The sequence below is a fragment of the Lontra canadensis genome, unplaced genomic scaffold (genome assembly GCF_010015895.1).
Source record: "Lontra canadensis isolate GAN:19392208 unplaced genomic scaffold, GSC_riverotter_1.0 scaffold1, whole genome shotgun sequence".
Taxonomy (NCBI): domain Eukaryota; kingdom Metazoa; phylum Chordata; class Mammalia; order Carnivora; family Mustelidae; genus Lontra; species Lontra canadensis.
This window is the reverse complement of record NW_022630995.1, coordinates 8275100-8301256: the sequence shown is the minus strand read 5'-3', so window position 1 is coordinate 8301256 and position 26157 is coordinate 8275100. Positions and strand designations below refer to the sequence as shown.

The following is a 26157-nucleotide window of genomic DNA, read 5'->3' as shown; positions in this document are numbered from 1 at the left end:
GAAATAGCAATCTTTTTTTTTTTTGAAGAGTTTATTTTATTTGACAGAGAGACACAGCGAGAGAGGGTACACAAGCAGGGAGAGTGGGAGAGGGAGACGCAGGCTTCTCTCTGAGCAATGGACCTGATGCAGGGCTCGATCCCAGGACCCTGGGTTTGTGACCTGAGCTTTAGTCAGATGTTTAATGACTGAGCCACCCAGGCACCCCAGAAATAACAATTTTAATCACTTACATACCTAAGAAGAAAGCTGCAATAAAAAACTAATAGAAAAATAAAAAACTAAAAGAAAAATAGACAAATCCAAAATTATAATCATAGATTTCAATACCTGTTTCTCAATAATTGAGAAAACAGAAAATCTATAAGGATTTCAATTTGACCTAATTGACATTTGTAGACCACTATCCCAGCAAACGACAGAATACACATTTTTTTCTTAGGTTTACATAGAACATTTACTAAGAAACAATATATTCTAGACCATAAAACAAATCTCAAATATAAAAAGATTCATGTTGCCCAAAGTGTTTTCCCTGACTGCAATGGATTAAATTAAAAATAACTAATAGAAAAATATCTGGAAATTTCCAAATACTTAGAAACTAAATAACACCCTTCTAAATAACCCATGCATTGAATTAAAAAAAGGGAAGTTAGAAATTATTTTTGACTTTTTATGAATACACAGCATATTGAAATTTATGGTATGCTGCTAAAGCAGTACGGGGAGGACATATATAGTACCTATATACTTAATAATACCTACCTTAGAAAAGTAGATAGATCCCAAATTAACCTCAGCTTCTGCCTTAAGATACTAGAAAAAAAAAAAAAGCAAGTTAAAGACAAAGGAAAGACAAGAAAGAAAATAATAGAGATCAAAGCAGAAATTAATAAAATAGAAAACAAATAGTAAAGAAAATGAATGAAACAAAAGGTAAATTGATCAAGGAAAGAAAAAGATACAAATTACCAATATCAGGAATGAGAGAGGTGACATCACACAGATTCCAAGGCAATTAAAAGGATAAAAGGGAATATTTCAAACAACTTTATGCCAAGTAATTTGATAACTTTAATGAAGTGAACAGCTTTCTTGAGAGACACACACTGCCAAGGCCCATTCAAGAAGTAGGTAATGTGGGGCACCTGGGTTGCTCAAAAGTTCCTTAGGCATCTGTCTTTGGCTTGGGTGGTGATCACGCTGGGATCACCAGCCATATTGGGTTCCCTGCCCAGTGGGGAGCCTGCTTCTCACTCTTCATCATCTTGCGTTCCCTCTCTTGCTATCTCTCTCTGTCATAAATAAATAAAATCTTTAAAAAAATGTAGATAACATGATTAATTCTTTTAAAAAGTTGACTTTGAGTGTATGTGCTATGGTGAGTGCTGTGAAGTGTGTAAACCTGGCGATTCACAGACCTGTACCCCTGGGGCTAATAATACATTATATGTTTATAAAAAATTTTTTTAAAAAGTCTACTTTGTAGTTAAAATTAATTCCACAAAGAAAGCTCCATATTCAGTTGGCTTCACTGGTGAATTCTATGAAATATTTAAGGAAAAAATAATGCTAAAAAGGAAGAAGTACTCCCGAACTCATTATGTGAGGCCACTATTACCCTGATACCAAAAACCAGGCAAAGACATTACAAAAAAGGAAAGCCATAGACCAGTATCATTTATGAATATAAATGTAAAAGATATTAACAAAATCTAGCAATATATAAAGGGGATCATTCCTTATGACCAAAAGGATTTTATTCTAGGAATGCAACATTGCTTTAAAATTAGAAAATCAAACATGTATTTAATCACGTTAACAAACTAAATATGAAAAGTCATATGATCATCTCAATAGATACAGATAAAATATTTGGTAAGATTTATCATTGATTTCTGATAAAAGGCCATCATAAAACTAATAATAAAAGGGAATGTCCTTGAACTGATTAAAGGGCATGTGTGAAAAATTTACAGCTAACATAACTGATTATGAAAGACTGAATGTTTTCCTCCTGTGATGAGGAAGAAGTCAAGGATGTCGGTTTAACATTGTACTCGAAATTCTAAACAGCACAATAAGGCAAGAAGAAGAAAAAAAGCAAATAATACAACTGTCTATGTATAAAATCCATTGGAATCTAGGGGGAAAAAAAGGGCTACTCATACTACTAATAAGTGATTTTAGCAAAGTTGAAAGATACAAGATTAATACGGAAAATGCAACTGATATTTTTTGTATTAGCATCAAACATCAGGTATTAAAATGAAGAAAATTTAAATAACATCAAAAAATGAAATCATTAAGCATAAATTTGACAAAAGATGAGAAAAACCTGTACATCAAAAACTAGAACATTCCTAAGAGAAATGAAATAAAACCTAAACAAATGGATCAATACACTATGTTCATGGACTGGAAGACTAAATGTTGTTAAAATGTCCATTACTTTTACATTGATTTGTAGATTCAAGGCAGTCTCAGTCAAAATCCCATCATACTTTTTTGTAGCAGTAGACAATCAGAGTGTCAAATTCGTATGGAAATATGAAATACTTAGAATAGCTGAAACAGCTTTGAAGATGAGTAACATGGTTGGAAGATTATTAACACTTCCCAATTTGAAAATTAATCAAAAATCTTAAAAGGTACAAACCTTCAGTCACAAAATAAGTCATGGGCATATGATGTGCAGCTTGTACTGAAATTAATACTATATTGCATATATGAAAGTTACTAAGAGTAGATCTTGAAAGTTCTCATCATAAGAAAAAAATGTAACTGTATAGTGGTGGATTTTAACTAGATTTGTTGCGGTGATCATTTTGCAATATACGCAAATATCAAACCACGTTGTATACCTGAAACTAATATAGTGTTAGAGTTTAATTATACCTTAATAGAAACAAATTTTAAAATAGACTACAAAGAGAAAATATTTGCACGGCATATATCTGACAACATAGGAATATACAGAATATATGAAGAGCTCTCAACAATCTCTGTCAAGAAAATAAAAACAACCTAACTGAGAAAAGCCAACTTCTAGCCAGAGTAATGTAAGTCCTTTTGTCCTTACCACCAGAAAAAGCTGAACAAACTGAAAAGCAATCCTTCTCTTGACCATCAGAGAACTGAGGGTGTAGGGCAAACCGCCATCCCAAAATCTGGAGAGAGGCGAATACAGAGTCACAGCCACGATCTACTGACATTGAACAGAAGCTACTGGGACTATACACTGCTATCTTAAAGAGACTCCTAAATGGAATTTTGATGAGCTTTTGGAGGCCAAAGTATGCCAGTTTAAGAGTGAGAAACTCCTGGGCCTACAGTTTTGGTTGTGGCAGCAAAAAAATCACAAGGTGTGACAAAAGGCAAATGAAAACTGTCTGAAGGGACAAAACAAGCTCCAGAACCAGATTCACTTATGACACAGATTTTGGAATTATTGAACAGGGAATTTAAAGTAACTGTGATTCATATCTTAAGGGGTCTAATGGAAAGAATAGATAACATGCAAGAACAGATGGGCAAGGAAATCAGAGAGATGGAAACGCTCAGAAAGAATGAAAAAGAAATTCTAGAAATCAAAGCTACTCTAACAGAAGAATGCTTTGATGGGCTCAGTTGTAGACTGGACAGGCCAAGGATAATATGCTTGAGAACATGCCAGGAGAAACTTCTCAAACTGAAATGCAAAGAAATATTTTAAATAAAATTAAAAAAAAAAAAAAAGAAGAAGAAGAAGAAGCGGGAAAAAACCCCAGAGCATCCAAGAATTGTAGGCCATTTTTAAAAAGCACTCATGCAATGGGATACCAAGATAAGAGAGAAACAGAACCAAAAAGAAAAAAAAAAAAAAAAGATTTGAAGTAATACTGGCTGAGACTTTCCAAAATTAAAGACAAACACCAAAACCAGAGAACACCAAGCAGGATAAATAACAAAAATGGTCAAAACATTTGAACAGACACTTCATCACAGAAGAAATAATTACATGAATAGATACTCAATATAAGTAGTTATTAGGGAAATTCAAGTGGAAACTGTAATATACTATTAAACTATTAAACAGTTGAAATGGCTGAAATGAGAAAGACTACTGACCTTACTGTATATTGGTGAGGAGGTGGTGTTGCTGATAGGAATGCAAAATGGTTCCCTTTGAAAATAATTTGGTCATGTCTTAGAAAGTTAAATGTATATCCATTATATGGTGTAGCCGTTTCATGTCTACCTATTTACCTAAAAGAAAAGCAAACACATGTTAATATGAAGACTTGTATATGCATGTTCATAGGAGCTTTATTTCCTTACAATTCTGAAGGCTAAAAATCTGAAATCAGTACCAGCATGGTCAGAGTTGGTGAGAGCTCTCTTCTTTTGGCTTTTGGACAGTCCCCTTTTTTTCTTCTGTATCCTCACAAGGTGGAGAAAGAAATCAAACTCTCTCTTATCTCTTTTTATAAGGGCACCAGTTCCACCCTGAGGGTTCCATCCTGATGACCTCATCTAAACCTAATTACTTCCCAGAGGCCCCATCTCCAAATACTATTACACTAGGATTTGGGGCTTCAACATATACATTCTGGAGGGATATAACAAGTGGTTACTGGTGGTTGGAGGTTAGGGGACAGGAAAGAGGAAGGAAAAGGGGTTTGAGGAAATTCCAGAGTGGTGAATGTGCTCACTGATTGTGGTGATGGTTTCACGGGTATATACATATATCAAAGCTTATCAACTTATACACTTTAAGAATACATAGTTTATTATATCAAATATTCTTAAATAAAGCTATGGTTTAAAAAAACAGATCTTTTAGGAATACAAATAAATGCAATAAAACTGTGTAGAAAGGAAGTCAAGGGAATGATAAGAACAGAATATAGAATGAAGTTCCCATTATGTTGGAGCAGGAAAAGGGATGGCTTAGTGGATGTAGTGTGTGCTTGAATAGAGATTGCTATCAAGGCCATAACTTCTGTTTTCGGTGGTGGATTTGCATATGCCTAGCTTATTATGAAAAATAATTAATTATTTAAAATCAGACCGTGCTTGAACCAATACTGAAGTTGTGTCACAAGCCATGAATTATTATGTAACCAATTTCTGTATTTGAGGCTCACTCAAAAAAAAAAGCCAGATTTCAGAGTATTTTGTTCAAATCGTTTGGGATATCGTTTGAGTGTTTACAAAGAAACAAAGCTATCCCTGTGATAGCATGTTCTCACTTTAAAAAAAAAATGTTTTTCTAACAGGAAACATTTTTATCAAAGAAATTATATGCAAGGCGAACAAAGAAGATAATTCTCCTGCATGTGGTTATGTTAACCAAGTGGTGGCAGCACTGAGCAGTTTTTTTTTTTTTTTTTTTTAAGCCTAATAGTTTATAGTGGAAACTGAGTAAATTATTTTTATTTGCTTTACATATTAGTAGTATTGGTTGGTCCAGGTAGCCATGTATGTATCTCCCTATTTATTCCCAGGTGGAAGCCATCCCAAGGTCACTGAGATGTATAGAATTACCTCTTTTTGAGCAATTGCTCTCATAATCAGGTTACACCATGTAACTCAAGATGCCTGACTACTCAAAGTATCTTCAAGATCCAGAATTTCCTGGAACCACTGTGATTACTTCTTTTTATTTTCACCTTTTTAAAATTTTTCCCTTACCATGATATTCTAATTTATTTTTTGAGTGCATTCTGCATTGATAAAGAATTTACCAAAATCAAAAGGCCCTTTGAAACATATGAATATTTCTTTGTAGAAAGTTTTTTAAAAGATCTGTTTGTATGACTGCCTTCTGACCCTCTTTATTCATTTACCAGTTCAAACAAGATGTAATCATCTGCGTATAACTCTATGCCAGGCACTAGAGGAAAGAGGTAGTTAGGACACGGGTGAGACCAGCTGCTCTTGTAAAGTTTGCAGGCGAGGTCCCCCAAACACATCTCTTCTTTTCCCTTGTGTGTTAGAGAAGCTCATCAGAGCAGACGTGCTCGCTCATCTGAGTGTTCTGCTCTGTAGAATATACACTGCTTGGAGTGTAGTATAGTACATTTGACAGAAGTCACTGTGTCTAGTGCCTAGGAAACCAAGGGCTTAAACCAGGGCAACTTTTGGATCTCCATATTCTCTTTAGGTCACTTAAGAGAATTACAAAGGGCAAAGGCAGCAACCTTTGTGTTATGTATAGGTTCCCACTTCCCATTAATTTGTTTTTTTTCACAGCCTTTAAAATAGGTCGACCTAGGAATGTCCTGCGAATTTTCTGTGGCTATAGGAGAAAGAGACTAAGGAAGGGTGGAGGGCCAGCCAGGTCCACCCCTTTCTGGCCTAGACAACACCTCCCACTCCGCCTCCAAGCTCTACTAATTCTCATATTTGGGGGTGGAGTAGCAGAGTGAGATTAGACTCAATTCCCATTCCTTTTTTGTCCCCTTGCTCCTCAATGATGAAACAACTCTTAAATGATGTTGGGCAAGTATTTAGCACCTGATAAGTATTTTCTGTCTCAAAACCTTGATGTGGAACCCAAAGGATTTAAATATTTCTTATTGGCTTGAGAACAGGAAACAAAGCTTCCAGAAGTATCTCCCTTATTTACTTCTACAAAATAATTAACTCATTAAGAGACGATAGCTAAATAATTTGATTAGGAAGACATTTATTCCATTAGAATGTATGCTCCAGGGGGTAAAAATTTTGTCTTTTTGGTTCGCTATGTATCCTAAATCTTTAGAACAATATTGGGCACATGTTAGACACCCAGTAAATATTTGTTGAGTGAATAAATGAGCACATTTTCAAGGGCCTATATTCGTCTTCAGAGTGTGGACTTTGTCTTTAAGCATAAAACTTTGCCTTAAATTTCTGACTTTTCAAGTCCTGAAAGGAATAAATCAATAAAGAACAGACAAACATGAGTCTTTTACTTCAGCTTTATATTGGAAGACGTAAAAATGCCAGTTACTTAACAATGTTGACACAAAGATACTGACAAATAAAGATTTTAATGAAAGTTACCTTTGGTTTTTTATTATGTTTTTAAAGGATGGATGTCAGAGGTTTTAGAAGGATCAGACATCTTTTCTTTATGGTGGCCTGTTCTAATTGTTCCTGGTTGTCCCCTGATTTTGTCTAGTTTCTTTCTGTGAGTCAATAATAATCGTAATCATTTATGCAACAAATGTTTATTGAGTCCCTCTTGTCGCAGGCCCTGTTCTTTGTGGCAGGAATACATCAGGGCAAGAAAGACAAAAAGACAAAAATTTCTATCCTCGTGGAATAGCAGGAGAGATGGACAATGGAAAATAAATGTAATAAATATCCGTTTATATTTATTAGAAGTTGATGTGCTGTGAGAAAAAGAGGAGAGCATAGTAAAGGGGACCAAGATTTTGGGGAGTGGTTGTATTTTTGTTGTTAATTTTTGGTTGTAATTTTTTAACATTTTATTATGAAAAACTTCAAATGTATAGAAGAGTTAAAAGAATGGTACAGAGAACACCCATATAATCTCAACCAAGGTTCCATAATTGTTAACATGTTGCTATTTTGCTTTGTCATGTATCTACCCATTTGTTCATTCATCAACCCATCTTGTTTTTGAAGCATTTAAAGGTGAGAACACACAGTGTGTCCCTAAAACTTCAGCGTGCATGTCATTAACTACAGATCATTATGCATGTGTTTAGGTGAAATTTATGTTGCATTGAAATGCACACATCTTAAGCGTACTATTTCTTAAGTTTAAAAAAAATGTAAACTCTCATGTAACTTAAACCCCTATCAGAATAACAAGTGTTTTGTTTTGTTTTGCTTATGAATTGAGAGAGTTTTCTCATGTTCCTTTCCAGTCAGTCCCTGTACCTACCTTCATCCTCATTCCTAGGGAACCGCTGGTCTGTTGTGTTTGTTTGTTTGTTTGTTTGTTTTCCCACATGCATGTTGCCCATATGAATACCTTCCTTTGTAGAATGGCTGCTTGTGTATTAAACTCATTTTAAAATATTGATTTATTTTCTTCTTAAGATTCAGTTTTGAGAGTTCTTTATATATCTGGATGCAAGTTCTTTGTGAGGTACGGGTTTTGCAAATATTTTCTCCCAGTCTTTGGCTTGGTATTCGTTTTGTTAATGGTGTCTTTTCATGGGCATAAGATTTTAATGTTTCTGAAGCTGAATTGATCAGTTTTTTTCATTTGTCCTTGATGTTTTGTATTCTTAGAAAACTTTGCCTGTATCTAGCACACAAATTAAAGTTTTCACCCAGAAACTATTCAGTTTTAGCTTTTATGTTTAGATTTATAATCCATTTGTAATAAAATTTTCTGTATTCTCTGAAGTAGAGGTTATGGTTCAGTTCCCCTCCACCCCCCAGTATGGCTGTCAAGTTGTTCAAGTGCTTTTTGTTGAAAAGATTTTCCTTTCTCCATTGAATTGCTTTAGCATCTTTATAAAAAATCAGATGACTGTGTAAGTGTGAATCTAAAGCTGGGCTCTTTATTCTGTTCCACTGGTGTATATGCCTATCCCTACACCAGTACCATGCCATCCTGATCGCTGTTATCTGTGTAGCGAGTCCTGAAGTCAGGTGTTGTGAGTCCTCCAACTTCACTCACTTTTAAGATTGCTTTGGATTTTCCTGTGCCTGGTCATATAAATTTTAGAATCAGTCAGCATCTACCAAAAAACCTCATAGAATTATGATTGAGATTACATTGAAGCTATTGATCAATTTGGAAGAATTGACAACTTAACACTATTGAATCTTTCAGTCCATGAACACAGCATACCTTCCATTTACTTAGGTCATCTGTCAGTGATGTTTTCTAGTTCTCATTGTAGAGGTCACCCTCAAACTTTAAAAATTTACTCCTTTGTGTATATATACCACATCTTCTTTATCCATTCGTCTGTTGATGGACATCTAGGTTCTTTCCATAGTTTGGCTATTGTAGACATTGCTGCTATAAACATTCGGGTGCACGTGCCCCTTCGGATCACTACGTTTGTATCTTTAGGGTAAATACCCAGTAGTGCAATTGCTGGGTCATAGGGTAGTTCTATTTTCAACATTTTGAGGAACCTCCATGCTGTTTTCCAGAGTGGTTGCACCAGCTTGCATTCCCACCAACAGTGTAGGAGGGTTCCCCTTTCTCCGCATCCTCGCCAGCATCTGTCATTTCCTGACTTGTTAATTTTAGCCATTCTGACTGGTGTGAGGTGGTATCTCATTGTGGTTTTGATTTGTATTTCCCTGATGCCAAGTGATACGGAGCCCTTTTTCATGTGTCTGTTGGCCATCTGGATGTCTTCTTTGCAGAAATGTCTGTTCATGTCTTCTGCCCATTTCTTGATTGGATTATTTGTTCTTAATGGAATACTATGCAGCCATCAAAAGAAATGAAATCTTGCCATTTGCGACGACGTGGATGGAACTAGAGGGTATCATGCTTAGCGAAATAAATCAATCGGAGAAAGACAACTATCATATGATCTCCCTGATATGAGGGAGAGGAGATGCAACATGGGGGGTTAAGGGGGTAGGAGAAGAGTAAATAAAACAAGATGGGATTGGGAGGGAGACAAACCATAAGTGACTCTTAATCTCACAAAACAAACTGAGGGTTGATGGGGGGAGGGGGGTTGGGGGGGTGGGGTGATGGGCATTGGGGAGGGTATGTGCTATGGTGAGTGCTGTGAAGTGTGTAAACCTGGCGATTCACAGACCTGTACCCCTGGAGATAAAAATATATGTTTATAAAAAATAAAATTTAAAAAAAACTTACTCCTAAGTGTGTTATGATTGGTTAACTATTGTAAGATGTATTTTTAACATTTCATTTTCAATTAGTCACTCCTTATATACGGAAATACAATAGTTTTTTTTTTTTAGGATTTTATTTATTTACTTGGCAGACAGAGATCACAAGTAGGCAGAGAGGCAGACAGAGAGAGAGAAGAGGAAGCAGGCTCCCTGCTGAGCAGAGAACCCAATGCGGGGCTCCATCCCAGGACCCCGGGATCATGACCTGAGCCGGAGGCAGAGGCTTTAACCCACTGAGCCACCTAGGCGCCCCTACAACAGATTTTTTTTAAAAAGATTTTATTTATTTATTTGTCAGAGAGAGAGAGACAGGGCACAAGTGGGGGGAACAGCCGGTAGAGGGAGAAGCAGATGCCTTGCTGAGCAAGGAGCCCAATGCGGGACTCAATCCTGGGACCCTGGGATCATGACCTGAACCGAAGGCAGAGGCTTCACTGACTGAGCCACCGACGTGTCCCAACAATTGATTTTTTTGTATTGATTTTGATTTTGTACTCTGTGGTCTTGCAAAATCCACTTTATCAGTTCTTTTATTGTTTTTTTAAAATTTTTAGGGTATTCTGCATTAATAACCATGCCGTCTGTGGCTCTGGTGTTTCAGTTCTTCCTTTCCGATCTTGGGCCTCTTTTTTCTTTTCCTTGTATTATCACATTACCTAACATCTCCAGTAAAACACTGGATAATAACGGTGGCAGTGACACTCTTGTCTTCTTTTCTTGAAGAAAAAGATTGAGTATTCCATTATTAAGTGTAAGTTAGCTATAAGTTTTGTTGGTTTTTTTTTTAAGATTTTATTTATTTACTTGAGAGAGAGAGAGAGAGAGCAAGGGAGAGAAAGAGACCAGGGGGAAGGGGAGAGGGAGAGGGAGAGGCAGACTCCCCACTGAGCAGGGAGCCCGACAAGGGACTTGATGCCAGGACTCTAGCATCATGACCTGAGCCAAAAGTAGATGCTTAACTGACTGAGCCACCCAGGCACCCTGTAAGTTTTTTTGTAAATGCCTATCACATTGAAGACTTCACGTTTTGCTTTGCCTTTGCTGAACCACATGTGCAATCTCTGTGTAGTTCTCTGAGCCTTGATGGGCTTCTTGGTGTTTTTCTCATGTGTATGTTGATTAGGGGTCAGATAATTGGGCAGAATTTATAGATAACACTTTGAGGCTCTACTCTGTGCCTTTCTCCTTTTCTGGATATATCCCTTCAATTTTCAGCTCCTGTGATAGCCTCAAACTTTGTGCCTTGATTCCTTAAGCACGTAGGACCACAGATGTCTATCCAAGTTCTATCTGTCCTGTGTCTAAGAAAGCCTCCAAAATGGGAAATTCTCTGAGTGCCATTCCTGTTTTTCAGATGCCCAGATCTGTCTGTGTCTAGTGACTTCCCAGTGTTTTCCGGATAACTTTTTTTTAAAATAGCAGCAATAGGACTATACTTTGAGATGCATTTTGTGGTGCACCTGGGTGGCTCAGTCGTTAAGCATCTGCATCAACAACTGTTGATTGTTCACAAAGACCCAATTTCTTTATGAACATAATTCAGATTACTACTGGTGTATCTGTAAGAAACTTTGGAGTTTCATGCTGGCAAATTGAATTTAAAGTAAAACGGTAGTAGTATCCCATTTAGAATACAGAAGATCTAAGATACAAGGCATAGCTCTTTGAGAACAATTTTAACTTGGGCTTAGATAATGTTCTTAAAAATTATATCTAAATGACATCCATTGTGTGATGAACAAAGAAACTTCTATGTAGCAAATAATACCTTTATTTCAGTATATTAGGCACATGGGCTTATTGTAGGGTTTGGGAGAAGCTTTATTACTTCTACTTACTACTTTTCAAAATGAAATGATGATTGGCATTTCCTGTCTCTTTTGATTAGTTTATTACTCTTATTATTTTTTTTCCTTCCAAATAGAAAACCAAAATGGTATTTTTGGATATCAGTGTGCTAGTGCTTCAGACAAAGGAGGCCTGTGTGTGTGTGCGTGTGTGTGCCTGTGTGTGTGTGTGTGTGTCTGTGTGATTTGCTTTTTTGTTATGTCATTTGGGAGGAAGTTAGGCACATTAATGATGTTATGATTATTTTAATACCAACAAGACCCTTTTAATCTGTAATGCTGGAAATATTTAATAGAAGCCTATTCATGGAAATGTCTTGTATGGGAAAAACATAGATTTAAACCGCTAAGTAGGTAAACTTATTGAAGCAAAGATTTAGGACATGGCTGTTTCCAGTTTTCATTGGCTTTGTTTTATTTCACACATTTCCCCTCTCACCACGCCAGCCCTAAACTCTTGGGGTGGTTAATTACAGCCGTCAGCCAAGCACACTTTGGCTTACTGTTTTGGTGGAAGGGATAAGAACAGAGTAATGATTTTACACCTTTCCTGAAGCCAAATCATAATGTGGGTCTTCAGATTCCAAGGAAAGACTTCCAAATAAATGACCATTTTAAAGTTAGACCAATTTTATTTACATTTCAGACCATGTGGACGAGCGAACCGTGTGCAATGGAATTGCCCCTGAAAAAGATGTGGATGGATTTCATATCATCAACGTTGGAAGACTGTGCCTTGACCAGCATTCTCTCATACCTGCCACTGCCAGTGCTGTGTGGGAAATCATCAAGAGGACAGGTTGGTAACTTGAGGTCCACGGGACGCATTTGTGCAGTGTCCTGATAGAACCATTTCCTTACTGAGTGAAAGAAAATGACAAGCCATAAAACCTTAGTCCGTAGAAAGCTGTAAAGTCTTAGAAGTCAAAGAATAATCCAAAATTGAATAAAATGAGAAGCGCATGCCAGGTTATAGGTAACTGCCATTGTACCTTGTAGGAGTGTTTTCCCAAGAGCAGGTTTGTCTCCGTCATTTTAAATTATACACTTAATGTGCATTTTCCAAAATGAATTGTGGTTTTCCTTACCTTTAAAAACAAAATGTGATGAACATATTGGAGCTATCTCTAATGACCTAGGTTTTTACTATAGGCATTTACATTTGAATTATGCTCTAAATACAGTAATACTCCCTCGGACTCTTGAGGTGTATAGAGAGATGTTTGTCTCTACTTTAATTAATTTATACTGCCTTTATGTTTGTGACTGTCCTGCCTCCCTTACTGTCCCTTCTGTTTCTGACCACATCTTCTCCTTTTATCTTCTAGGATGGATCCTAGCACCATCCTCTTAGGACATTACTACTTGTAAAAACCTTAATTCTAACTTCTTCATTTTATGTACGAATCAGTTGTGCCCAAACCAAGTAGAGTGTTTTATGTCTAAAAAGTTTATCTTTCCTACCTTTTTGAGTCCCTGAAGTTCAGTACCTCTTTCAGATGGGGTAAAGGGCATGAGCTTTGTAAAAAAAAAAGAATACACTTTTCCTCCACTTCATTTTGTTCCAGATTTGCTGAAAGTTTGATTGCCAATTAAGCTCAACATTGTTGTACTTTGCTTACTTTATAATTAGTAGTTAATATATTTTAAGTCTTTTCATGTCTAACTCTTCATGTGAATCTCCATGTGTAAAAGTAATTTAATGGCAACTTGAAAGTGTAGTTTTTTAACGAGGACAATTACAGAGAAAGTGACAAATCTGTGAAGCATAAAAAGAATATTCATAAATAACGAATGCGGCACATTATAGAGAAGCCACACAATAATGCAGATTTTCAGAAGTTTTTAAAGAATGTTTTAGTTGGCTGTTCAAATGTTTAATCTGCTTCTTATTGTTGATTCTTCATTTAAATCAAACTCTATGTTTTAAGGAATTGAAACATTTGGGAAAAATGTGGTTGTAGCTGGAAGATCCAAGAATGTAGGGATGCCCATCGCCATGCTTTTGCACACTGATGGAGAGCACGAGCGGCCGGGAGGTAGGTCGGGCCTTGATTCCATATATTCTTATGATTTTCTTCGTTCTTAAAATCGAGTCAGGATGTTTGGAAACGTGACTTGGTATATTCGTGGATTTATGCAAATAAAGGCTTCCCTCCTCCTTCATCTAGTGACATGAGCACCTTGAAAGTGAATAAAAGAATTGCTGGAAATATATGGCCCTTTTGTCCCTATTACTATTATTTTGGCCATATACACTTCCTTTAAATAATTGACAATACGAACATAAAGAAAAGGGAAAGCCACTAAATACATAACAGTCTACGTTGTCAGTAGACTTCTGCATGCTCACACACACACACACACACACACACAGACACACAGATGTATAGAAATAGAGATTTCTTATCATTATTAACCTTGGTGAATTCCAGTGTCTTGATCTTAAATTTTTAAGCATTCCTTTTGGGATCTTTGTTGACATAAGACACCTGAAATAATTTCTTAAGCGGATCACAGTAAATTAGGGCCTGATGATGACGCCAGGTAACTTCAAAAAGCTTTAGTCTTGAAGAGCTCTTTGAAAGGCCAAATCTAGTAGTATGCACAGAGTTTTCATGGTGAACATCGACAGCCCTAGCATTACTGTTCACTTCCAACATAATCTACTAGAGCTTCTCTGTCTCTTAGGATGTAATATATTGATTCATATTTGCCTTTTTGCAGTAATTTCTATGGTAAACAAGTTAAAACAACCAGAGATATTTACCTAGGTATACCGTTTTTGTTGGAAAAAAATTTTTTTTCCAAAGATTTTATTTATTTATTTGACAGAGACACAGTGAGAGAGGGAACACAAGTAGGGGGAGTGGGAGAGGGAGAAGCAGGCTTCCCATCAAGCAGGGAGCCTGATTTGGGGTTCAATTCCCGGACCTGAGATACCAGGACATGGATCCTAGGACATGGGATCCTAAGACATGGGCTCATGACCTGAGCCAAAGGCAGACGCTTAATGATGGAGTCACCCAGGCACCCCTGTTGGAAGGTTTTGACTCTGTGTCAGTGTGCAACTTTTACTTCATTTTCAACATTTTATTTCCTTATCTCATTGATAACATAACAAGCAGCATTATGTTGCTCCACAAGTTGTATGGTACTTTCTGGTAAAGTCCTCTTATTTCATTCTCAGTCATTCTGGCATGTATTAATATTATTTGCATTTTGCAGCTAAAAGAAATGAATTTTAGAGGGTTCGGGTGACTTACCCAAGGCCACGCAAGGAAATGCTGGAGCCAGAGCTGGCAGCTGGATGCTATCTGTGTTTAGGAGGATAGACTCAGGGTCAGACCCACCTCCTGCCACACCCTGTGTCCTTGGATGAGATATTTATGCCGTGCAAGTCTCTACTGCCCATATCCATAAAGCGCAAATAATATTAATATCTCCTTCACTGGGTTAATGTGAAAATTAGATGAGATATGAACGTAAAGTTCTAATTCTGGTGCTGACATAATAAGTTAAGTACACGCTGCTTAGTGTGAACCGTGGCTATTACTATGATTTCTGTTATATGCTTAACTCAATAATCTGTGGACATATTAACCATAATGTTTTGAATAACATGATCCAAGGCTAAGGATGTATTCTTCACCTTGATTTGAAACTTTATTGTCTTTCTCTGGTAGGTTTTATGTTTCCTTTTTTTGGATCAAATCTAGTCTTTGCTGCAATAATTTATGTAAACATAGAATTTATAAAGTCTGTAAAGTATTTGATTGGAAATATGACATCATACTCTTCCAAATCATACTTTCCATTGTACTTTTTCTTACAGATGTCAGTATATTGTATGCTAAGTTCTTGATAAGTTTCCATTGTCCAAAATTCCTAAGTCTAAGAAAATCAATTTATTCCTTCTTTCCCTTCTTTATGCAATTTTTAAATTAGACGTCCCCTGTCATAATACATATTAACTTTATAAATACTTTATATACTTCATATTATAAAATATTCTCATGAATGCATGTAGAAAATTGAATTAAAGTGGAATTAGTTATAATACTGATTACTTACAGGTCAGGTAGTTAACTTTCCATTTATTATAGCACCACCTAGGTGCCGTTATAATTACAGTATCTAAAAGGTAACAAATTATATTAAAAATGATGTTGGGCCGTTTGCAACGTGAGTGGTGTTTAATCTCATGCATATTTAATGGGAGTGTGGCGACATATATGATTAATATAATGAATTGTTGAGAGCTGCTTACTGAAGATTTGGAGTCTGTGGGAAAGTTAATATTTCAAACGTCCCTGTCTGTTAGAGCAGTAATTATGGGCCGTGACTACATATACATTGTTAGCTAATGGAGATAATGAAGGGGGATTACCTCGGCAAATTCATATCTATAGAACTGTTCTGATGACACTCTCAATGTTGAGCTTTTAGCTCACGCTGTCTTTCTTTGCCAGAAGAGATTCAGAACCTCAGTGATTCATTTGTGTCTTAAAGCCAAAGATAATCGTACAAGAAGAAAAATGGCCATACTGTAATTTAGCTTGATTAATATGTGTCTACTCTTGGCTAGCTTTGAGTCCTGATTATTTAAGACATCAATCCCAGCTGTTTGGTGAGAAAGAGCTTCTTTTAATTCCTCAAAGTCTTGAAATATTTAAAGGGCTGAGAATGTGCTCAAATCTTGAGGTAAAGAGTAGTGCTAATGCTTGACCCAGTGGGATTCTGCAGGGAGATTATCTTCTGTTGAGGATATGGCATCACAGAAGGCTTTGTGGAGGACATGGCATTTGAGCCACTGTGTAGTTTATAGAGAGCAGGTGAGAGATGGTTCCTATCTTTCAAGAGCTCACAGTCTTGGTGGTGAAGGGGGACGCTGATACAGAGGTACACAATATACATGTAGGGGTGTTTTAAATTATAAATATTCAATAGCATGAAATAAAATTCACCATCTCTAAGCAAACATTGCATTTGCTTTGGGAAGCCTGTGGTTAATTTAGGGGATATAAAGATATCGACGATGGAGAATCTCTTCTCTTGAGCTTCACTCCTTATAAGGATGTTTGAGTGCAGTTGTGACCACCTACCTAGAGGACACTGTGTCTTCATTGTATGTGGCAACCTACCTAGGTTCACCTTTTTTTCAGAATGGAAACTGAATGCCATTGGTCTCAGCCCAATGTCTTTATTTTTAGCTTTACTGTGAGGAAATAAGAAAGACATTCTTGAGTTTCTCTAACACAGAAGTTCCTACAAGATAGCAAAGTACCATAATGACCAGGTATTAAGATTATTACTTGTCATCAAAAGAATACAGAATCTAATTTTATTTCAAGGTTTTTATAGAGTTGGTGTTTTTCTGTGTATTTTATATTCTTATGTAGGACATCGCATCTAGACAGATTCCCCCCAAATTGTCACAACATGTAGTTACATGCTTCTCCTTTGGCTGAAAGATTGTGGTATCATTGCAGTTCCTACACTGATGCAGGGACTTTTTCTTTTTTTAAAGATTTATTTATTTGAGAGAGCCAGAGAGAGAGAACACATTTGTGTGAGCGGAGAGGTGGGGCGGGGGGATGGGCAGAGGGAGAAGGATAGAGTCCCAAGCAGACTCCCCGCTGAGTGCGGAGCTAATGTCAAGCTTGATCTCACGTCCCTGAGATCATGACCTGAGCTGAAACAGAGTCAGATGCTCTGGCTCCCCTCTACAGGGACTTTTTCAAATAGCATTTGAAAGGGACAGCAAGCCGATTATGCTTAGAGTTCTATGGGCTCAGGGGTCTTCTTGATTTCGCTCAGACAACATGCATTCAGTACTTAATTCTCTTGTGAAATGCTGCGGGGAAGACTGGTAGAAAAGACTCGGCTCTCTGTGTCTGGAAGATGGCAGTCCGCATCTGCAGAGTTCATCTCCGGACACTGTTTTCTCCAAACACGGCTTCTGCATTGGGGTTCAGCTTTTGAATTCCAGCTGCCCTTCTGCTGCACCTTTCTGTGTATCAGGTCATTTCTGTTCAAGGGGCAGGCTATGTAAATGGAAAACCGTAAGACGTTTTGCCAAGAGAATGCCCTTCCTTTGTGAAAATGGGCTCCACGTGTGAAAACGAACACCTGCCAGACTGGGAGCATTGTCTCTCACCTCCAGGAGGTGCTGTCGGGAGGTAACCCTGGAAGCAGACAGTCCAGGCAGTGCAACGTAATCTGAGTGGTTTGTGTGATTGAGCTCAGCCCAGTGCTGGGTTGGGCCAGGCACTCTGGGGTTTCAAAGAGAGGAGCCAAATAGGAATGCCTAGGAATGCAGGAGTCACACAAAGGCTCACACCACAGGCACTGAGACTTCATCTTGTTGGCAGCGGAGTGGAGTGGGACATTTGCTACCTTCATGGAGTGAACCATTGTCAAACTGGGGCAGGGAGGATGGCAGTCATTTCCTCTCTGTTCCTCCCATCCCACTACCCCTAAGTTAGAAGGACCCATGGTAAGAGATTGGAGATAGTATGTCTTGTGATGCCTCTGTGCCCATGAGAGACCTTACTGAATTCCAGCACTGAGTTTGCATAGAAGAAAGCAATAGGAAATAAAATGATTGTTCTATTCTCCTTTTCTAAGCTGAGTGATAAGAGTACTGCTTCATTGTTTTAAGATTTTATTTATTTGACAGAGAGAGAGCACGAGCCAGGGGAGGGTCAGAGGGAGAGGAAGAAGCAGACTCTCCTTTGAGCAGGGATCCTGATGTGGGGCTCAATCCCAGGACCCCTAGATCATGACCTGAGCTGTAGTCAGACATCTGACTGACTGAGCTGCCCAGGTGCCCTGAGTACTACTTAATTTTTAACATCTCCTAAATTCAACCAGCTCTTACCTAGAAAGCACTGTACTTGGAAAATAGCATGTTTTCTCACATCAGGAGGCTGGGACTATTATATTCTTGCAACCATCATTAAACATTATTTATTGGTTCATTTCTTTATTTCTTTAAGATTTTATTTATTTATTTGAGAGAGACAGAGAGAGAGAGACAGAGACAGAGAGAGAGCAAGTGAGAGCAAGCACCAGCAGGGGGCAGAGGAGAAGCAGGCTCCCCTCTGAGCAGAAAGCCTGAAGTGGGGGCTCCATCCCAAGACCCTGGGATTATGACCTGAGCCAAAGGCAGGTGCTTTAAGGGACTGAGCCACCAAGGCACCCCTAACCTTTAAAAGGTAAAGTAATGTTCACATTTTTCTCTTTCCCTCTCATTTTCTCTCTTTCCCCATGACCTCAGAGTATGAGACATTTATTTTATGACCAGCACAAAGCAGCCCTTTTCTAGTGTCTCTAAGCCTGCATGTTCAAGGTACCACTCTATAGCTACATTCTATTACAGAAAGCTCAACCTCTTTTGCAGCTCTTGGCACAATTATGGTGATTAATCATTCATTCCTAACTGTTTAATGGCTGGCTTTCCTACTAGACTGCAAGCTCAGGAGGACAGAGAAATAGCTGACTTATTCACCATCATATTCCCCACCTCCATGACAAAGAAACCAGCCTCTCTGTAAGAAGACAGCAGCATCTATTAGCAGCTCAAGGGGAAAAAAAAAATTCTAAAGAAAAGGATAGATCCTGAGTGTTTTACTGGAAAAACACTGTGATCTCTTTCAATTAATGTTGCCAGCAGTACCCTCCCGTTCATTCACAGTGTCCTGAGATCTCCTCTCTCCTACCTCTGACAGTCATAATCTTAAATCACTTAATTTAAATGTCATTTAAGATTTAAAGTCTGCTACTGTTCTTCACTTCAGACCAAAAAATCCCACCTATTAGGCAAAAACAAAACTATCTTTTACTTGAAATTAGGAAAAATTTTGTCTATGGCCATACTGCCCTGAACATACCTGATCTCATCTGAAATTATTAGAAATTCCTAAAATCTGGAAGAAAACATTTTACTCTCTACAAAAGAAATAATTCATCCCATAAATATAAATGATGATTTAGTGATTTAAAAACATAAAGTCAGGGGCGCCTGGGTGGCTTATTCGGTGGAGCTCCCAGGTCTTGGTTTTGGCTCAGGTCATGATCTCAGGTCCATGAGACTGAACTCTACTGGGCTCTGCACTCAGTGGGGAGTCTGCTTGAAGATTCTCTCTTTCCCTCTCTCTTTACCCCTCTCCCCACATACTTGCTCTCACTCCAAAATAAATAAATAAATTTATAAAAATAATAAATAAAGTCAGTGCCAAGAGTGTTATTATATAAAGGTACTAAATATACTTAAATAGTGTGGGCTGCACTCTGTTTAATCAGTAAATATCTCTGAAGTCTCTTCTTTTTTTTTTCTTCTTATAATTTGTTGCTTTTCGTATTTTGAGGTCTTTTTCTATTTCCCATTGTGAATCTTTCTCTAGATTTTCAGGGCATCTCAGTGCTGCTCCTCTTTTCCCCCTCCCTCATTGATCTGTTTTAACCCCTTACCTGTCATTCTTCAGTCTCTCAGGTAGGGGCACGCCCTCTTACTCATGTCTTGTAATGTCAGCTCAGATATAAGCCTCAGGCAGGCTTTTCTGTAGCGCGTCTCACCCTCTCACACACACCATCATGGATGCACTGAAGAACTTTTCCTTCACATCATTGATCAGTTTGTGATAACCATTTCTTAGTGTCCTTATTAAATTACTGTTCATCCACACTCACTAGACTGTTAACCCCACAAAAGCAAAGACCACATCTGCTTATCTTCTCATTTTATCTCCAGCACCTCACACAATAGTTGTCCAGAGTCTTTGTTCAACAAATGAATGGGTAAATTTACTTTACTCCTAGAAGAGTATCATGAAAATTTTAATAAAACTATTCATAAGCTGTATTCTTAGCAACACCGATGTACCACAAAATCTTAAATGGGTTTGATTTTTTGAAAAAGGGGGAGGAGTTGTTCAAATAAATTTGGGAAATCTGGATTAAATAAATCAATCCAGGGGTACCTGGGTGGCTCAGTGGGTTAAATCCTCTGCCTTCGGCTCAGGTCATGATTCCAGGGTCCTGAGATCGAGCCCCACATCAGGCTCTCTGCTCTGCGGGGAGTCTGCTTCCCTTCCTCTTTCTGCCTGCTTCTCTGCCTACTTGTGGTCTCTGTCTCTGTCAAATAAATAAATAAAATCTTAAAAAACAATCAATCCAATCAATCACTTGACTGTGATATTTCTCAGAGACTTTAATATAGTGATAGAGTATATAGTCTTTAACATGATAAGCACTGTGACTCTCTGGCTCTGGAAGTTGGTTTTCATTTTTTTTTTTTTCCCCTAACAAAATACATATCTCTGTATTTATATTTGCTGTATTTGCCCCTGGATATTTGCTGTGTTTGCATTAGCATGCCCCCAGAAGTCTAGCCTTTTTCCACAGAGAGGTTGACGAGAAGGGCTGTAAGCAGCGCAGCGTACTTCAAGAAGCCTGAATATTTCACTCTCAAATGCAGGCAGAAATCTTGGGTGAACTTATTTAGTGTTTGTGTATGATCTTTTAAGCCATGTTTGCAGAATCAGATATTATAGGAAGGTCCTTGAGTTTATTTTCATCTGTTAATCTTGGAGAGTAGAAAATAAGTGTATAATTATATAAAGCTGAAACAAACAGACCCCTCCCCTACGAACATACACACACCCCTTCTAGTCAAAGCAGCTAGAAAGGAAAGAACAATACTTTGGCTCATGCTAGCACCCCTTGTCCCGTGCCTAAGCTGGCTAGCTCATTTTGGCTAGGATTTGGAAGAGTTTCATCACTTTATTTGTTTTGGGGGGGTTTTTTATAGCTTAAAATCTGTTTCACAATCAGAAATTCTATCATTCCTGACTTGGCAACTTGGTACCGTGGAGAATTTGGTCACCTGCAGAATTGATTCATGTCAATGACTCAAAACATTTCATTCCTATTAATAGGAAAATAATCCTAGAAATAGAAGGTTTCAAAACCAATATCTTCATTTATGACTGCCATACTGTTCACACCATAGCTGCAGCCTTGAATGGCAAAGATTGACCCCTGGATCAGGAGAATCTGATGTCAGTGAGCGTAGACTCTTTGGTCCCATTGCCTGAACACATATTCTGTTCCTGCATGTCCCTGTGAGATCAGGGTATGCATGGTTGTTGGGAGAGTTAAGTGAGCTGATACCTGTAAAGGATTTAGTATTCACACATGGTGAGGGTTGAGTACATGTTAGCTATCACAGTATACTTATTCTAAAAAGTATTCAATGTGGGCCACAACAGTATATGAAACACCATGCCAATGTGAAATAGTTAAAAGGGAGAAGCAAGGCCTGGAACTAAGAGCCAAGAATAAGGCTATTAAAAATAGGCCTGTCATTAAATCTCCACGGATATATTACCACTGCCAAGCACATTGCTTTTTATGTACTAGTGCTGAATATATGTTGGGTGAATGTGTTTGAGTCTAAACTATACTTTATGATTAGGTCACTAATTTCATTTTGAGAGCTCCTTCACAGGAAAAAAATGATCGGTTGTCCAATTACATGTCTTTAGAATTAAAAATAAATACATGATCAGGATAAATAAAATGGTTTTTGGTGTTAAGACTGAAAAATAATTTCTCCTGAGGGTTCTTATAAGCAGGAAACTATGTAATGAACTGAGTAATATTCATAACAGGCTTTTTAATTTGATGAAATGGACGCATTATATAGGGCTATTTCTGTTATTGCTTAAGCACAGATTAAAGTTACCACTGGCATGCATTTCTTCTATGTCACTAGATATTTCTTCTCATTCTCTGTTTCTGGGTCATTCTGTTCTTCCCAACTTCTAAACCAGTGGTCCTCAACTTTAGCTTCCCACTGAAATCATTGTGGGGCTTTTAAAAATATAGCTGCCAGAGCCCAACACAGAACAATTAAATCAGAATCTTCCAGTTGGACCTATCAGTATCAGTATCAGTATCAGTATTTTTTAAAATGCTCCATAGAGGATTCTAATGTGGTCAGGGTGAGGACAACTGTTCAGAACATGGAATAAGCCCAGGGCTTCGCTTGTCATTCCAGAGCCATTCCTAGGTCATCTTTTCTAGTCCCATAGCCTTAAACACCTTCTGTATTTCCTATGTGTCAAGACCCATGTAACCACTGTCCACTTGACACGTCCATTTGGATGGCCAATAGGCACTTCAAACTTATATATGCAAACCTTCAATCTTAATTTTACTCCCTATAGTCTGCCCTGTCTTCGGAAGTGGCACTGTCACTTCACCCCATTGCTCTGGCCACCCTTTACCACTCTCTCTCACACCTCTTGTCTTACCCATTAACAGTCTGTTTAAAATACACCCATGATCACCTCCACCAAAGGTTCTAGTTGACAGCCAATGTCTTTCCCTCGGAGCACTATGAAATTTATAAACCAGTTTCTCCGCATCCATCCTTGTCCCTTCTCCCATGTGTTCCACACGGTGGGTCTCAATCACCCACGGCTTCCCATAATACTCAGCACAACATGACATCAGAATAAAATCCAGAGTCCCTCACGTGATATGTGAGACTTACAGGAGCTGGCCTGGGCTGCGTGTTTTTACTCACTTCCTACCGTTCTCACCCTCCGTCACCGCCCTCCAGCCACGGCTGCCCTTTGCTTCCCTAGAACACACGTCATACGTGCCTGTGTGTCAGGGTCTTTGACTTGGTTTTCCTTCTTACTGGAATGTTCTTTTGGGAGGTTATTTACATAAAATATTTTTCTGATTTCCTTTGGGTTTCTCTCCGAACGTCACCTCCTCGGGCTGTCCCCCACCACCTTGTCAATATATCACCTGTGCTGTTATTCTGGATTCACTTTCTCTGCATTCCTTTCTTCATAACACTTATTACTACATAGAACTTTATTATATGTGTATTATTATATATCCTCTTTGTTGAATAAATGAATCTGTAACTTAAATAATTTTGGGCCAAATAAAGGGGCAGATTTTTTAAATATCTAGAGACACTGGTGATGAGGACTTAGTCCTCCCTAATACTCTTTGTCTCAAAGGTAGTTTGAGATGGTTTTTTAAAAGGAGTGAGCTTGAAGTGGTATTTGACTAATCAAAAATGGAACCATATTCCTTAGCTGTCATCCACTTAGTAGTCCAGGGTGTCTGGAAGATAACGGAAGGACTGATCGATAGCAAATCAGACCAAGCAGGTCTTGACCAGATACAAACGCATTTAAAGCCCGGCCCGTTTTAACCCTGAAAAGCAGGCTTAGCTCTGAGTGCTCTGTAACTCTCTCTAAAAGTATTTAAGCGATTTAATCTAGAAAAAAACAACTGAAGTTGAAATAGAAAACTTACAGGGTCACCTGGGTGGCTCAGTGGATTAAGCATCTGCCTTCAGCTCAGGTCACCAGCCCAGGGTCCTGGGATCCAGCCCCACGTAGGGCTCCCTGTGAGCGAGGAGTCTGCTTCTCTGGTCCCTCTGCTGCTCCCCCCGCTTGTGCTCTTTCTCTCCCTCTCTAGCTCAAATAAATAAATAAAATATTTTTTTAAAGAGATTAAAAAAAAGAAATAGAGACCTACAGTAAATGGAATTCAGGAGTTGGGAGAATGCAGTACTGTTTCATACTATTTCAAGATCTGGAAAATGGCCTCTTGATCATTTTACAAATGGTAAAAAGTAAAGCTAAAACCTTTTTGTATTAGAGGCATGAGCTGGCCCCTTATCAGTGTTTTCCGTCATTAGCTGGCCTCTTATCAGTACTACTGGTACAGGCCAGGTGGAATCTGAAGGCAGGATTTATCCCAGAGGAAAAAGAGGTGTCATCTGAGATCCCTCAGTGGCTTCCCAAAAGAGGCAGGACGATTGTCCAGCCATGCTGTTCTGCCAACTGACGTGACCATGTCATGGTTGCCGGCTCTGATGTTGTAACTGTGAACCCAGGCCGTGTTGCTTCTGTCTGCCTGATGCAGACGGAGGCTGTGGCTTGTCATGATTAGAGCTTGGGCGCTAGTGCCAGACTGAATTAGTTTGAATTCGGGCTCTTAGATGGTTTGTAGGACTTTGGACAAATTACTGGACTTCTTGTGTCTCCTCAGGCTCCTCATTTGTCACATACAAATGACATTAGCTTCTACCTCATAAAAAATACTCTCGCGGTATCTTATGAAGATTGTGTGATAGGAAAATGTATGATAATCTTGTGTAAGGTGCTAGAACAATGTTAGATGTGTAGCAAGTTCTTACATAAGGGCCATTGTAATCACGCATATGTAGGCTCTGTCCATTTAGCTGCTACAGAGAATTTCTCTGTAGAGAGGTTTTTGTTTGTTTGTTGTGTGCTACAAGACGCGATCGCAGCTTACGACGAGGGTAAGAAACACGTATTTCCAGTCCAGAGTCTTTAGACCTCTAGAGGCATTTGTCCAAAAACAGAACTCAGGCCGCTTTTCTCCTTTGGATGCTGTTCTGGTGATGAATACTGACTTTTCCTGCCTATAATTTTCTCAGTGTTTTGCCTCTATTTTTATTTTTATTTTTATTTTTTTAGAGGGAGAGGCAGGGGGAAGGGGCAGAGAGAGAGTGAGAATCTTAAGTGGGCTCCACACCCAGCACGGAGCTCGACACAAGCCTCATGACCCTGAGATTGTGACCTGAGCTGAAATCAAGAGTTGGATGCTCGACGGACTGAGCCACTAGGTGCCCCTCTAAACCAGACCATTGTATGAGTTAATGTATCAGGAATGACTCCATTTTCTCTTATCCAGAGAAAACGACAAGGCAAATGCGTACGTGTAAGAGTCAAGCCCCTACTGGATTGGGCATTTTGCTTTATCTGCCAATGCAGATATTTAAAAATTTGCCTCATGGAAAAGGACGTTGAGACTTGTTCTGTGCTGCTGTTGAAGACAGATCTAGGATCATGGTAAAAGTTGCAAAAAGTGAGACTTTGGCTCTTGAGAGGAAGAAGTTTCTAACTGGGCTAAATAACATGCCCTTCTTGCATTTTTATGGGAAATAGTTATCGATGGGCATGGATGATGAAAACATAGGGGGAATGAAGCAGAAGCAAAATAAATTCTACTCACATCAAGAATCTTTCTTCCCTAAGACCTTTAACTCCTCCTACACTGTTCTCAGCTAGAGGAGACGGTAGTGCTTGGTGCCGACCCTGTGGCTTTTACCGCCTTTTAATGTGGAACTGACCACACTGTGTATTCTCATCCCAATTTACATAACTGTTTCTCCTGTGAGTATGTGGGACTGTCTGTCTCCGTTGCTTAGCATGGTTCTAGGATTATTTCTTGATTATCGAATAAGCGAAGCCAGGAAATGACCTAGAAACATCCAACAAAAATAAACTCCTCATTTCGAGTCATTTAAACAAAAAAAAAATGCTACTTGAAAATGAAGCATATTGTGCTGTTTGTTCTAGTGTCTTTTTAAGTAGCAAATATTTTTTCCTCAAATTGGCACTCT

At 38.3% G+C, this 26157-nt stretch overlaps 1 protein-coding gene across 3 annotated transcripts in view; it reads left to right on the top strand.

Moving 5' to 3' along the window:
- The window catches only part of MTHFD2L (methylenetetrahydrofolate dehydrogenase (NADP+ dependent) 2 like), a 130083-nt gene that overhangs the window by 27080 nt on the left and 76846 nt on the right, over positions 1 to 26157 (top strand). For all 3 annotated transcript variants that reach the window (XM_032840651.1, XM_032840591.1, XM_032840729.1), the window contains exons 4-5: positions 12334 to 12486; positions 13619 to 13726. In XM_032840651.1, coding sequence (XP_032696542.1) covers positions 12334 to 12486; positions 13619 to 13726 — 261 coding nt within the window. The remainder of the gene's footprint in view (positions 1 to 12333; positions 12487 to 13618; positions 13727 to 26157) is intronic.